Source organism: Colius striatus, chromosome 1 (genome assembly GCF_028858725.1).
Source record: "Colius striatus isolate bColStr4 chromosome 1, bColStr4.1.hap1, whole genome shotgun sequence".
Classification (NCBI taxonomy): Eukaryota; Metazoa; Chordata; class Aves; order Coliiformes; family Coliidae; genus Colius; species Colius striatus.
In genome coordinates, this window is record NC_084759.1 from 137,234,304 (window position 1) to 137,250,364 (window position 16,061).

The 16,061-nt window shown below is 38.1% G+C and overlaps 1 protein-coding gene across 2 annotated transcripts in view; it reads right to left on the reverse strand.

Moving 5' to 3' along the window:
* Positions 1-2,267: 2,267 nt before the first annotated feature.
* The window catches only part of BCAT1 (branched chain amino acid transaminase 1), a 66,173-nt gene continuing 52,379 nt past the window's right edge, over positions 2,268-16,061 (reverse strand). For both annotated transcript variants that reach the window (XM_062009314.1, XM_062009325.1), the window contains 2 exons: positions 15,182-15,256; positions 2,268-9,554 (listed from right to left, as the gene is read on the reverse strand). In XM_062009314.1, coding sequence (XP_061865298.1) covers positions 9,513-9,554; positions 15,182-15,256 — 117 coding nt within the window. In that variant the 3' untranslated portion in view covers positions 2,268-9,512. The remainder of the gene's footprint in view (positions 9,555-15,181; positions 15,257-16,061) is intronic.

Consider the following 16,061-nt stretch of genomic DNA (forward strand, 5'->3'; position numbering starts at 1 on the left):
TACAAAACATAGGTCATTCTGAAATAACTTTAGAAGAACATAATTTCTTTGAATGATCCACAAGAACTTAAAAGAGTTAAAATAAACTTTTTTTGCTTATATAACCTGGCATTTGCAATGCTTCGAATTTCATATCCTAAATTTGCACAGATACAAAGTAATACCACCTGCAGGTGAATGAGAACAAATCTTTTCCTACCTGACATTAAAAATCTTTCCCTTCAAGAGAGGGAGAAGTAGACATCTTTCACATTCTTGCTTCTTTTTTCCAAGTTCTTAATTGCAGAAGTATCCAAATAACAAAGGTGGTACTACACAAAATTTTGCTCTTCTTGGCAACAGAGTTTTAGCAGCTCTGTTAAAATCACCACTGTGATTTCACAATACCTTAACACTGAGCAAAAGGAAAGGAAGAAGAGAAAGTGAAATTCAACACTTTTGTTGATATACCCTCAAAACTTCCATTTCTGTTCTAATATTGACTGCCTATATTGAAATTCCAACTTTGTTTCCTTGCCTTGTTTATACATGCAGAACAGTTTTTTCTGCTTTGTCCTTCCCGATTTTTTGGGGGGGTCACATCAACTTCACAAGACTACGTATCCTGGATCAGAGTCCTCAGAATTGATATTGTCCATCTCCAAGAACACAGTGCTGATGGTTGTACTGCAAGTGCTTACTGAACAGAATCATTGCTGACTAATCAGATGTTTCAAAAGGGAGGGGGAAAAAAGGGTCTAAGTTCTGCAAAAAGACACGTCTGCCTGTCTCTGAAGCCCACTTAGCACCTTAGAACCATAGAACCATTTCAGCTGGAAGAGACCTTTAAGATCATCGAGTTCAGCCTTTGTCCCAGTCCTATCAAGCAGTCTTAAACATCTCCAGAGACAGTGACTCCAGCACCTACCTGGGCAGCCTGTTCCAATGCCTGACAACCCTTTCAGTGAAGAAATTCCAGCCTCAACCTCCCCTGGCATAACTTGATGCCATTTCCTTTTATTCTCTTGCTAGGGAGAACGGACCGACCCCTGCCTTGCTACAACTTCCTTTCAGGTAGCTGTAGAGAGCGATAAGGTCTCCCGTGAGCCTTCTTTTCTCCAGGCTAAACAGCCCCAGATCCCTCAGTCGTTCCTCATATGAGATGTGCTCCACATCCTTTGCTAGCTTGGTAGCCCACCTCTGGATTCTCTCCAGTACCTCCGTGTTCTTCTTGTAGAGAGGGGCCCAAAACTGGACACTGTATTCAAGGTGCAGCCTCACCAAAGCTGAGAATCAGTCCTCAAATTATGACTCTTTGGGATAAGCAAGTTTTGAAAGCTCAAGATACAGTTACAGTTAAGAAAGGTTCCCATAGAATGGAAGTGGAGAGGCCAAAACACATGAATAAAGTTTGACCCTGACACATTAGGCTCGTTCTCCTAGCAGTAATTAACAGCTCTTAGTGCTTACCTGTCCACAGCTTCTTTAAAGTGTCTTGTATCCATGCCAGCTTTCTCTGAAGTCACTGAGAACCAAACCAGATGGAAAACGTACCCTGATGTTTACTTGCCAAGCATGGATCAGTACTACCTTTCATCACAGTATTCCCTGCACTGAAAAGGGCAAATACGTCAAATATTTTGGTAAATATGGCTACTACACATGGCAAATGTCAAGATTTTAATGACACTCCCTTTTCAGTGCTTTCCATCTTCAAAGGACTTCCCATTGGTTGAAAGACTTTAGAGTAATGACTATTCAAAACTTCCCTATGAAGTAAGTGCTCAAAGTATACTGTTGTCTTCTGGCTTTCTTCTCTCCCTTGAGTTTATTGCCCCAAAACCCTTAGAATGGGGGCTGTGTTCTATCACTGCTACATGGTCCTGGCATTTTAAAAGCTGTTTCGTGACAACATGGTTAGCAGGTAGGCAGTTTTGCTGCTTGATCTGTCCAATATTTTACTGTAAGTGAAACAACTGGCTCAGTCCCCAGGCTTGGCAGGGTAAGTACATGTCTGCCATTGTTAAGGCCTCATTCTTCCCTCTGAGTGTCACATCCTCAGATTTTGGTGGAAGCCAGAACACAGGGTTTGTATTTTGACTGCAGAGTTAGCTTATCTCTCACCACTTGCATCGTGCTTTGCTGTTCTAAAATGCCACACTTTGTTCAATAATCCTTTTTTAATTTTAATCCAGACTTCAAGAACTACTTTATAACAGCTCCCATATACAAGGTAATTACTCTCAGTTAGCTGTACTCAACAGTGATGACTTCATGCCACAGACAGGTGCCCATTAAATTACTTTATTGGAGACAGAAACATCGCATAATTACAGATTTGATGAGGAAAACTGCAAATAGTATAGACTGTTTCTACTGCCAGCGAAATACAGTTATTACAGGATTTATAGACATACAAATATAAAGTGTTTCTTTCATGCCAGATGGTCTGTACATAACAATGCCATCAGGAGCGCTTAATTGTGCTTCTACAAAACCTTTAGAGAAGAATGAGGTAGAGTTTCCTTTAGTTTATCCAGTATTTTTTCACACATCTGTCCTTTACAGCTTTTATACACTCAGATCCTTGTAAAATACTCAGTTAACATTTGAGAAAACAGAGACCCTTCAGAGGTGTTTACTTCTCCCTCTTTAAGTTGATAATTTCCCAATGCCTATATATAATACAATCCCGCTAACTACTACTGCACCCTTCTAAGAAGTTCAGGTAGATTGGGACAGCTGTCTTTACAAATTTGCTGTTCCAACAGAAACCATTTGCAAACAGCTTCAGAAAAAACTCCTACTTGTCTCCATCATGGCAAAGAACCTCTTGCATTCTGTCAGTGTCTACTATAGTGGCCGAGCTGGAGTCCCAAGACATCTCCCCAGGAGATGGAGATTTACTCTTTACCAACATCCTCCACTATGGAATAGAGTTAATGATATATTTGTCTCCTACTTACAGTTCTAGTCAGCTACTGGGCCATTAGAAAATGAATATAAATTATGGGAACAGAATAGGCCACTGACATGTAAAAAATTGTTTTGCACCATTAGATGACCTGGAGCATTACTTGTTTGTTTAGATCTAATATTTTACTGTTTCCTGACATATAAAAGTGTGTTGCAGGTTTCAGTTAAGATACTGGGGCCCAAATAATGAAAATACAGGCACAGATGTAGGTATTTGAGCAACTAAATACAACAATTCTTAAATAGCAATTGTAACTTACTATTCTTCTAGATATTTGGTATACCTGGTTAGTCTCTATTTGGGATGAATGAAAATGGTAGTGATATTCTTTTCACCTCCTGTCTTGACTGACTTGATGGGTATATTTACTCTAACTCCTTGGCATGCCTGTTCTGGCACTTTACTTTTGCTCTGGCATTTGCTGCAAGCACATAGTACTTACTAAAAAACCCGAGAGTATAGTAGAGAAAAAAAATCACCTGTTATTTTACCTGAAGAGGTCACAAGTCCAGTGGTGACCAAACCATAATGAAGCAGTGATTTGGCATACAGCAAGAAGGTTATTACATAAAGAATAAAAATGTTTGCTTTCTTCTAACCTGCTAAGACATGATAGTTGAAGACGATAGTTTGACGATACTAAATGAAAAGCAAAGTTTTAAGAAAAGGTGCAAAACATGAAAGATTCCATGTTCACATCCTGATGACTTACAATTATAAAACGAAAGAAAATCTGTTCCTGCAAGACAGTACCTCCTGAGATAATTTCTGAGCTCTTCCACTCACACTTCAATTACTGCTCCAAGTCTGACAGAATCGAGTCCTATAAAGGGTTACCATTATTAAGAGAACCAGTTCTTAGAAACTTTCCCAACTCTTGCTTAGGAAAAAAAAGCACTATGCTCATTTTATTTACTATTCCCTGCATAACTCTTTGGTAAAAACCAAAAATGACCAGTGTTGGAAAACCATTTGGAACACTGCAGTTAAGCATCTCCACAAAATTGTCTCCTCTTTTTCTACCTTAACTTTATCCAACAGATACCTTTATGACCTTAAAATTCTATAACAAGGTCTTAAATTATGCATATGCCTATGCATATGAAATTTAAGATTTTTTGGTTTTTTAAGAGAAGTATGAGAATCTAGGATTGCGATGAAAATCACGACACAGTAAGCTAAGTTTTAAGATAAACAGTATAAATTTATGTTCAGAGAGAGGGATGAGAATCTAGACACGTTGTTATTACCAGTGAATTTACACACCATTATTTTTAGTGAATTTGGGTGTGGTTAACCTAGCTAGGGTGGTTAATTAGATTTCTACTCCTACTATTTCCTAAATTTTGTTCCAAATCTAAAGCTTGACTATTCTGATTCAGTATTGTTCCACACCTGCTAAGCCCTAATATACCTGACTGTTCTAGCTCAAGGTAATGGCTAAGTTACCTTTGTTTATGGAGTGGGAATATATTTGTCAACTGTGCTATAGATGCCACTCAGATTTTTGCATAGTTGGGGAAAATACCCTGGAATTCCCACTAATAATCACCATGTTTAAAGCAAGGTATGGACATGAGGATTGCTACAACGGTATTTTTTCACCAATGCCATACTAGTACTCTCTTTTGCTATTATGACTAAAACTACAACACTTATTAAGTTCCTTAGCTTAAATGACTTCAGAACTATGCATTAGTTTTCCAAATCTTGAGGATAGGAACAACATAGAGTAAAACACAGCTCTTTGACACCTCTCAATTGCTAAATATTGCAGGTCAGAAAATTTGTAGTCAAGATTGATAAAGAGGTCTGTTCTCAGTGCTACATGACAAAATGTACCTCTAATCAAATGACTCTACATTAAGAGGTACAATGCTGCCTTCAAGTATCACTTTTAAATAAGACAGCACTGTTTGAGAAGTGGAGGTGGATTCTCTTTTCAAGATCTTTCTGTATGCTACTTTATATTCTTAACTACATACTTGTCTATGTGTTCATACAGCGAACCTTAAAAATATTTCTCATTTAAATAATATTCTTCTCCTGCATGACCAAGATATTTCTACTCTAAAGCAATTCTTTGAAATGCTGGACTTCACGTGGCATCTTTGTCTGTTGTTTGAAAAGCTTCCTGGACAGTTTTCTATAGTAAAACATCTTTTATGCAAAAATTTAGAGTTAAAAGTGGTGTAAGTGGTAGCACTACTACTCTGCACTTACTAAGAGGCTAGATAACTTGTCCAGAGTCACAAAGTCAGTGGTAGTCTGTTCAGGCATTACATGTGCAATTGGTAAAGTGCAATTCCAATCACTACACACCTTTAAGATGAACAAATGGCCATTTTTAACTGTCACTGCTGTCAAAAGCAAAAAGAATGCAAAATTTGCTTAATGGTCACTTTTAGATATGAGACTAAGTGGCATCACGGCAAGAGGCTGAGGAAAAGGGGCTGCAAGTTTGTCTGGATGGGAGAGAAAGACAGCAAGGAACAGTCTACCTCAGGGCATGCTCAGCCATCATTTACACCTGCCCACTTCTCAGTATAAGAGTCTGCCACTAGAATATTAAAACTTAGCATCAGCAGGGTGAATCGCGTGGGGCATAGTCTGTTAGGCTGTGCTACCATCTCTATATTCTATTTCATAGCAGTTCAAGACAGATCAAACTAAGCAATCTGTTGAGATTATGCAGATTGTTTTGGAGAGGTGATTGAATTCAGGAGGGTTCTTCCCTCTATGGGATCTGTCATATCTACCTCCTTGGAAGACCATGTATTGGATATCTCAACTTGCACTCTTGGCTCTTTCAAATACCATGTTCTTCTAACATGCCTGATGAAAAACAGGTATAAAATATGGAAGAGAATCTACAATATCTCTCTATTGAATTATGTAAACCCTAAACAAGAGTTTACCGAGAAAGAGGAGTAGAGAGCAACTGCTTTTCAGCTTGAGATAGCTAAACATGTGTAAACAATGGCTGGGCAGAGAGATCTCTCACTGTCTTGCTTTTATCTCATCTTCCCTTCTACATTCCACAAAAATCGTGTTTGCTTTGCAGTGCTATAGGTTGAAGAGGTTATCTATCCTAAGCAGGAACCTTTTAAGCTTTCTTACCAGAGTATGTCACTGTAAATTCTCAGCAAATTTGCCCTCATTGCAGTTAAGAATCTAGTTAAGTAATGCCAGTTGCTGAAGCTGTAAGTCTTGGCATCAGAGCAGCTTGTACGAAATGCCGGTTTCATGAAAAGTTCTCTCATATGAAGGACTTCTTTCCTATGTATGAATCATGCTCACCAAACTGAAAATTAAGAACATGCTCAGTACTGAAAATAACAGTCAAAGGAATGAAGGGGAGAAGAACTTATGAAAATTAGAGTTCATTATTATAATTTTAAAGTACCAGTGTTTGTAAAACATAAGCATGTGAAAGGCTGAATCTCATCTGATCAACCCAATTAAACATTAAATAATTGCAGCCAATTATGCAAATATCACACAACAATATTAATTTGTTGATCTTTTTTGAACGGTCTCAAATTCTCCTAATGTTAGACTATCTTATGTCTTAAACGATCAATTAGCAGAACCATAACTAAGTGATGAAGAATGGATAATTGCCTAGTTATGATGTACCATACTCTTTCTATGTAAATCTGTCGCAATTAGACAAATAGGACACATGGAGAAAAGATGTGCAGATGTTCTTTTACAATCTATTATTAGCTCAGGGAATATCACAGTTCCCTCCTAAATTTTACAGCCGAAAATAGGGAGAACGAAATACCAAATTCTCGCTATTATTTACATGTTATTTCTTTCCTTTGGTTAACAGGACAAAAAAAAAATCACATTGGCAGAACACAACTGTTCAGAAGAACTTTCTGTATTACACTGACACATCATCTCCCTCATTTAGGTTTTAAAGTTCAAAATTCAGAACCTATTCACCTGGATCCCGTTTGGAAACAAGCACAACTTTGAGTTGACATAGCCAGAGTAAAGCAATTAACCAAGATGTTAAAGACAACAGTTAACATACACACAACACATGTTTTCATTACTCTCTGCTAGAACAGTCCACACCTTTCTGTGGGTCATTCTGGTTTCAACTCTTATCGTTTTGATGTCTCCATCAGCTCAAAATGCGCAGTAAAAGAAAAGGGATCTCTCTGGTCAGTGCAGGCAACAGTGCAAACTACAATAAAGGAAATCACCTGTTTCCTTCACATTAAATTACTTGAATCCAATTTAAGAAGAGGGTTTACACTGTAGTAAAATAATTCTTCCAACTGGTTCTTATTAATTCTGACCAGTGAACAGATTACTGCTGGTATATTGATGCCTTCATGTAGATTTTTGGGAGATGACACTTGCCAAATCTATCAACATCCTGAGAATTTAAGGTATCATACAACCACTTTGGCATGAATCTGAAGATAGATATTTCCACTTTTCCTTTTATTGCCAAATCCAAGATGAGCCTAAGGGGACAGAATAGACAATTTGGTAACAGGAAGCCACAGGAAGCTCATGACATAACCTTTAGAGAGCTCCATACCACACTCCAGTTAAAGGCACCTTTAGTTATGACACTTGTCTCATTGGATAAAACTCTATACCCCATGTTGTGTCTTGACATACTCCCCATGTTCATTTTTCCAAGCATCCAATTAAATACAGACTACCAGCAGTTTGTAATATACGGTAAGATACTGACCAAAGACCAGCACACAATACAGACTCAGATGGCCAGAAAAATAGACACACAATACTATTGCTACTGTAAGTGAAAGAACATTTTGTGCTTGCAGTAGCATTCTATAGAGAAAAAACTATCCAATAAACTTTTGGTAATATTGTCGGAGAGAACCTTCAACTGTTCTTCATGAAAAGGTCCGATTGGACTGCAGTAAAAGATAGAAAAAGTCATGATTTGAAGGAGCAGAAGAAAGTGATGGTTAAGTAGGAGTTGTATTTAAAATCTAATACAAAATTAATAGGGAAGCCCTAAGGCTACTTTTTAGCAGTAGTGTAAGGCATGGATGGTCTATTAGAAATTATATTTTGCCCTTTTAAACTATGTTAACAAATGCCAGTAACTACAAAGGACTTATAAAGCATGGGAGAGATACTGTTGAGTCTTAAAAAAAAAATCCATAAAGTGCTAAATATTTCCCTTCATATTTCCCTGTCTCTAATGCAAACTATGGCAATAAATGTTTCACTTTTACATCTTATAGGATTTCACTAATGTCAATGAAGTTCCACCAGTTTTACACTGAAGGAGCACTTTGGAACATTGATACAGAATATACTGATCTTTTTTGGCAAGAGATATCTTAAAGCTGTTCGACAATGCTGTGTGCAAAAAGAGAAAGCTAATAAATATTACAGTATGATTGTTAGTGAACATTTGCAGAAGCCTAACTACAGGCTACATGCTCTATATTGCTTCCAAATAGTATCAAGACTGCATGTGAGAGAATATATGAAGAAGCATGTGCTTAACCAGAATGAAAACAAGATGTAAGTAAACTCTTTCCTTCTTGTGCTAGACATTTTCTGTTGACAAAAGAGCTTGTTCCTTAACAGGAAGGCCCTATTAAAGTATACGTGTGTCAGCGGAGGCTGGATACATTTTGCAGAGAGTGGTGAAGGGAACAAGGAAAATATTTTTCTGATCTAAATTATGTTACTGGACAGTGAAAGAAATTCCTCAACTCAAAGGTCTGGTTGCTGTGAGGAGCGGTTCAACTTATTTTCTAGATGTTCACTTGGAAGTCAACACTATGCCTGCAGCATACAGCTCTGTGCTAGGCCAGACAAAGGGTAATTCTTGTCTCAGTGGAGCCTGACCCAGTCCTGTAAATCATATATGGAGGGATGTATTCAACTATAAGAGAGGCACACATTGCCCAAGCAGTCACTGCATACCCCTACGAAGGGAAAAGCAACAGCCCAACAGGGAGTGTATTGCAAGCTACATTGACTCTCAGAATTTTGGCCTAAAGGACAGAGCTGTCATGTGTCAAGAGTATGCATGAGGGGATCTAGAGGGCTATGTAACACTCAGGAATCTCACACATAAGCAAAGCAGGAAAGGAAAGAGCATATGTTTAAACTTAATTGTTTCCTGAACAAAAAGCCAAAGGCAGAATAATACCAGGCAAACCCCGTGGCCAGCTAACAGGCAATATCTTTGTGTTATATGACAATGTGCTCTGCCGGGGATGGCAGTTAAAACAAACTGAACTGAAGAGCAGTTGAAGAACATTTTACAAATTTTCAGACTGTACATAAGACACAAGGAGGCACTAAGAAAACCATTAGGAAAGTTCTCTTGCTAACATTTAGCACCTCTACCAAGATGACAGGTTTCTACAAACAGGATTACAACAGAAATCAAAATGATTGTGTTCACATTTGCTGGATTGTGGAAACAATCATCCTGGAAAGCAAACTGATACAGAAACTACGCTACGCACAGGCAGCTACAGAAGTTGTCATTATTCAAATCTGTTCCGTCGAGAGGGTCTGAATTCTTCTACTTTCATGACACCAACACTGCCCAATCACTGTCTTCTCTTCCATACTGAAACAAAGCAAAAACAGAGTTTAAAAGTTAAATGTCACAGTGTACAATTATGATAACTCCTCAAGTCTATCCTCAGAAAAGATTCATATCCACCACCCTGACAGTAGTTTGTGCTATTTCTTGCGTCTTTACTTTTGCCTTTGATTTGAGCAAAGCCTGAAGGCAGCTTGAAGCTTTATCTGTCTTCCAACAAGTAGACTAGGAAAGGGTGACACTGACACTCGCTAGAGATGATACAGGATAGTCTTGCTTCACCAGAGCTTTCATCAATTTAATACAGTTATTCCCTGAGGTCAGTTCATTAATTCATTCATAATTATGCTCCTGCTCAAGCTCACATAAACAAATACATTTGTTTTTACTTCTTTTTATTTTCAAAGTAGCGTTTTATTACAGCGCTCTGATTTAATGTGAAATAAAACTCATCAAAACTACCACAGAGTACAGTTAGAGAGAATTGTAACCCAAATAAAACAAGTTGTCCTTCCATATACAAACTAATAGGATCACTGGGCAGAAACCCACCACAAGGAGCTGTATCCCTTCCAGGGGAGCAGACAGTCCCAAGGCAGTACTCTTGGTGTTAAACTGGCTCCATGTTCTAAAGCTCTCCGTAAACAGTCCTGTAAACAATGCTCCGGGGAACCCCAAAAACACACATAGGGCTCAAGCATGTAAGGGAAGCAGAGGTGGATAAACTAGGAGCAGGTGTAAGTTGGGAGCCCTTTCCCTTATAGTACCATCCATGTTCAGGGAGCTTGAAAACACTTTTCACCAAGGAATATTGTTTTTAGAAGCTTTATGTAGGCTGAAAAGATCACTTGATGGTAATTCCTCCAGAGAAGATAAAAGGAATTTCCTCCAATACAGGTTTTGCATCAGCAGGAAAGGAGATGCAGGGACATTAAAGTGTGAGTAAGACATCACCTTCAAATGAAGATGAGCCAGAAAAACACTCCTGTAGATCCATAAAGGAATTATGTTCAATATGCTTGTGTTTTACTCTTTATTCTAGTAGGTAAATGACCTCCATGTGTATCACATCTACTTTTTCTTTTTACTACCGATTCTGCTGGTCCCGTTCTGCAGCCTACAATGTGTTTGACTAAACACTGGTATGGTGATACACAGGAACACAGACCAATTACTTGTTCAAAGGATTTCCAGCTTTCATTCCCAGATGTAAGCCAGCCTTGGGAACTCTAATCAAGGAAAATCAGCTGTATCATTAGTTTAACCACAAAGCACTGGATTACCTTCATATGAGGGAATTTTTTGGAGGATGGGGGGTGCGGGAACTGGGGCTGTTTAGTCTGGAGGAGATTGAGGGCTGATCTTATTAACATTTATAAATATCTAAAGGGTGGGTGTCAGGAGGTTGGGATATCCCGCTTTTCTATAGTAGATAGTAACAGGACAAGGGATAATGAGGTGAAGCTGGAACACAAAAAGTTCCACTTAAACGTAAGAAAAAATTATTTCACCGTGAGAGTGATGGAGCCCTGGCACAGGCTGCCCAGGGGGGTTGTGGAGTCTCCTTCCTTGGAGGTCTTCAAGACCCACCTGGACATGTTCCTATGCGACCTGATCTAGGTGAACCTATGTCTGCAGGGGGGTTGGACCAGATGATCTCTAAAGGTCCCTTCCAACCCCTACCATTCTATGATTCTATGACCTTTACATTACTGTTCCTCAAAGAAAAGGTGGCACTCTCACCTCTTCCAAATCAGAAAGCAGGCAAAAGCCAGATGATTATTGGTCAGTATTGCTGGCTTTAGGTAGCAGTATCATTTAATGTTTCATGCTGACTTCAGAAATTGCAAGGGCTGGCCTGAGTAGCCATTTGACTACAGTTTAAACAGGCTTCCAGAATCAAAAGGGGAATGAAGATGTTGGATCACAATCAACGTTTTCATTCCAGAAATCAAAACAGAACTAGCTGCCTTTTCTGATTCTCTCAAAGACTTTATGAAGACTAGTCAATATAATCTCTCCTTTCTTACCCCACAGGTCTTGCTTTACAAAAATTAACATATACATTCTCCTTCCCTGGCTGTTTTCCACCAGCCTATCCATTTAGATTGTGAGGCTTTGAGGAAGACTGGGTTTTTGACTAAATGTTCAATGATGTCTTGACTGTAGTGTTTAAAAGTACTTTATATCATGTAGTATAAACAGTATTTATTATCTTCTACCCACTCCTTACAAGCTGCATCCTGATCTACACTTTAAAGGATATAGAAAAAGCTTGTTTGTTCTCAAAGCATAGAACACAAAACTAAAAAAAAATCTGAATGGTATTTCAGTGCGTGTATTCTCAGATAAAAGAATTTCATCTCTAAATCTTCTAACTCAAGCAGTTACAGAAGACAGTGTACTATGACTAATTCATTCATAAGCACATCATTACTGTATACAATGTAAATGATTTAATCTAAAATCTTTGTCAGTCTTTAGTAATCGTGATTTCCACTCAGTGATAGGAAGGGAAATGTATATTGTAGTGCTACTACTGTCTCTGTCAATTGGCATGAAAAATGGAATCAGTTCTGCCCATGAGTTTCTAATTTGTCACTCTAGCTCTAGTTGCACTGAGCAGCTGTTCAAATCCAAAGAAATCCTGTTGAACACAAGAGGACTCGCAAAAAGACAATGAGCAGCAGAAAACAAGACTTGGAAACACAATAATGAAGATAATCTGAAAATGTTTAAAAAGCATACATTGTACACAAGGGAATCAGTATAATGATATTGGATATGGAGCCCTGCTCCTCTTGGTCACGGGTTTGAATATAGGACAATGTTGGTACTGAGAATTTTTACTTTTTTTTTTTTTTTACAAATGTCAGTTGCCCAACATGAAATGGATTCGTTGTCCTAGTTTAGGTTAACAACACAGAAACCAAGGCTGCGTTTGGCTCTAATTTCCATCGCATTTTAATCTTCAGAACCGGAATGTTCTTTGGAATAACAGCCTAGACTGTCCAACTGACATGACAACAGTCAAATGATACTGCAAAGAGACCTTTATTTTTTCTTTTCCTCTCCTGGTAGAATACATATAAGATCTTTTTGAAAGATCTTGAAAACTCCCCTGACATTTTAAGAATATTATACATTCCATTTTGTGTGTTGCAGCATTGTTTTCTGTATGACAACCTGCAGTCCATTTGGATATGAGCTCATCTCTCCACAGAAAGACAGAAAAGGGCAGAAACACAATCAGCAACAACTGATTGACTCTTGAAAGGGAAAGAGCCATCAAACAATGAAGTGTTCTAACTCTCCTGTTTTTTTTTAAAGAAGGAAGAAATCCCAGAAGTAAACAGTAACAGTACTTTCCAGGAGTGATGGATTTACTCTTGGCATGTAACTAACGAACACATGGTAAGTACACGGTTGAAAGGCAAAAAGGTCCATATGCATAGTTGTAAAGTGGAAAGATATAGGTTAGCAGCAATGTTTTCATCCTCCTCCTAAGTCTTGGTTGGGGGGTGGAAAAGCAGGATGATTGTGAAATGCATAGAAGGAAGCCTCAGAGAGCAGGTTGGATGGAGAAAGATACATTCCAGTCTTGTTTTCTAAAACAGAATTCTGTATTTCTCTTCTTGAAAAGGCACTTGCTCTTCTCATGGCACAAACTGCTAAAGCAGTACCTATTCCCACATTTAACACCCAATAGTGTTCTAAGAACAGGTCTCAACTCTTCCTGATGCTCAGCTGTTGCATGACTGCATTTACAAGTGATTAGCGGAGACTCAAATTGATCACAAATTGTTGAAGGCCCTAATATATATTGCAAAAGCATCACATAGACATCAGAAGGTAACACAGGAGTTACACAAGTGCTTTCAGACATTAAAGATAGACAGTTGACATACTTAACAAAATAGCTTTAATACAGAGTAGGGAGCTATGTAAAGAGATCAGTATGTATCACAATGAAAAGTGTGTAATAAATATGGACATATGGCAACAACCAAAAAAATAAATGATGGACACCAACTGTTATTTCGGAAGGGTGCATCAAGACCCTTGGGATGAAAAAGACAAAACAGAACTGTGGTATGTAGTGAGATTCTGGAGAAAGGCTACTGTGTATTCTTACATAGTAAGATGATTAAGATGTTACATGAAACTGAGCTGGGAACATGGAATACTAAGGCTTTTCTTCCCCTCAACAAATAACAAAATGTAGAACTAAGTGTGCCTGTTATTCTTCCCAGCCATCAGTCTGACTGAAGAGAAACTGATTTCAACAGAAATGAGATGGGAGAGTGTCTCTTTTTGCCCCTATGAAGGTTAGCTTAGCCATTAACACTAAAGGTATGAGAATATCAGGAATTCTTTCTTCCCTGAGTTGCAGATAGAATGTCCAATACTAAACTAAAGAAGTGCCGATCCCAGGTCATCTTCCTAGTGGAAAATAATCATGTGGTCTTGCTGTATTGAACTACAAGGCTTAGGAACTTCCCATTGAGTAAGACTGCCTCATCCTACCTGAATTAAGCAATGAAAAAGCCCACACTGAATAGCTATGGATTTAAATTTGGACTGTAAACATTATATAAATTAACTTGCTTATCAAGGGGTTTTACGTGGGTCAGCATATGACAGCAGATTACAATTCATGAGCAGTTTTTGTTTGGGATCTCATCAGAAGAACCTTGTATGAGATTATTTTTACACACTAGTAAAGGGCCTGTAAAATATAAAAGTCCATTTTAGGACTATTCTTTAGAAAGTTACGAGTGCTTTATGGGATTCATAGAATTGTTATGTGGTGCAGTAGATCTCATAATCTTTCAAAAAGATTCTTAGTAGTAAGTCTAAGAACATCTCAAGCCAAAAGCTAAGAATGAAGAACAGTAACAACCAGACTTGATTTGAAGAAATCATGATAATACTGCCAAGCAGCTGATACCAGATATTAAATAAGGGAGCTTGTAACTTGCCAAGACCTACTCCTATCCCCAAATCCCCCCCACCATAAACTACACCAAATAAGGAAAACAAAATAGGCTTAATTAAAATAAGAAGGGCCACCATATGCTGCTCAATTGACTTTACCTGAAATGGTATTGACACCTATGCCCTGACACGGAGGCACACTGAAGCACAAATTCCAAATAGACTTTGATATTTAGCAAATAACAGAGGAAGGAAGTGGTTTAGGAACAAGAAGTAACTATATGATTGTAAAGATGCTGAGAAACGTAACAAGTGATAGCTGGCTGCACCCATTAAGTGCTGACTGCTTTACTGATCTCTATCGATTAGCTCAAATTCATTTGTGATTGTGGTTATTAGATGCTTCGCAACACTATTTTTTTCCCTTAAAAAGGAACCTGTAACAACAGTACTGGATTTCACAGATGACAGTAATATCTTACAACTCACATCCAGCTTCCATGATGAACAGGGAAAAAATATATCACTCTCCATCCATATCTTACTTTCTCAAGACAAAAAACCAAAAAGGTAGAATAACCACACCACACAGAAGTGCCTGTGTTATTAAATAATGATGCCTATAGCACCATTATTTAAACAAATATTTTCCAGTGTTTTCAAACATTCACCTTTTATTATTTTAGCTGTTTAAAGTTGAGGAAGCACCTTACCTGTATATCTGTCAACTTATTCAGGAAGCGAGTTGTTAACTGAGGTCCATTCTCCATAGTTGGGATGTGCAAATGCTGACATCGAATAAAGGAGGGCAGGGAGGGAGAGAGAAAAACATGTAATAATAGCTTAATATACATATGAATATCTTGGGGTCACTAAGAATTTTAATAAATATTTATGAAGCTTTCTAGATCTCCTTAAAAAAGACGACAGGCCATCCCAGTGAGAAGTTTGACTAGTTGAATTATGTGTTTTCAAACAAGGGCTAATCTAAGCCTTCCAAAAAGGAGGGTATATTGTACAGGCAAGAGTAGTAACACTATATACAGTGTTTCATTTCAAAGTACACTGTGTAGAAACACAATGGATACAGTTATCAACACTCAGCACCTTATATTATCTTAGCATTTGACAAGAGCAATATATTTATTGCATCTTATTAATTCAAGTAGTATGACCTAAAGGACTTTTGCTCTGCTTGTTTCTTGTAATGGAACAAGGAACATCCATAAATGCAGCTGCAATAATGCAGCCTTCTGAACTACCACTATGCTGGCTAAATAACACCAAGTCAGCTTAAGAGTTTCAATGCCTGTGGAATTCCACCTATGCAGAAGAAATCTCCCATATGGTGTACAGTAGGTGGAAGCAGCTGTGCACCCTCCTGAAACAGGAGGTGAAGGAGAGATGAATTTGAGAAGAAAAAAATGCAGTGTTTCAGAAATTTGGTTCCCTGTGAAAGCCTTTCCTCTCCTCATCTTTTCCAGGTGCCTTACCTTTGGAAAAAAATGTCCAAAAAAAGAAAACAGGGGAGGATGCATTTTTGTATATTTTCAAATAGCCTGGGAGCTGAAAAACTATTTTTTTTTCTTTTAA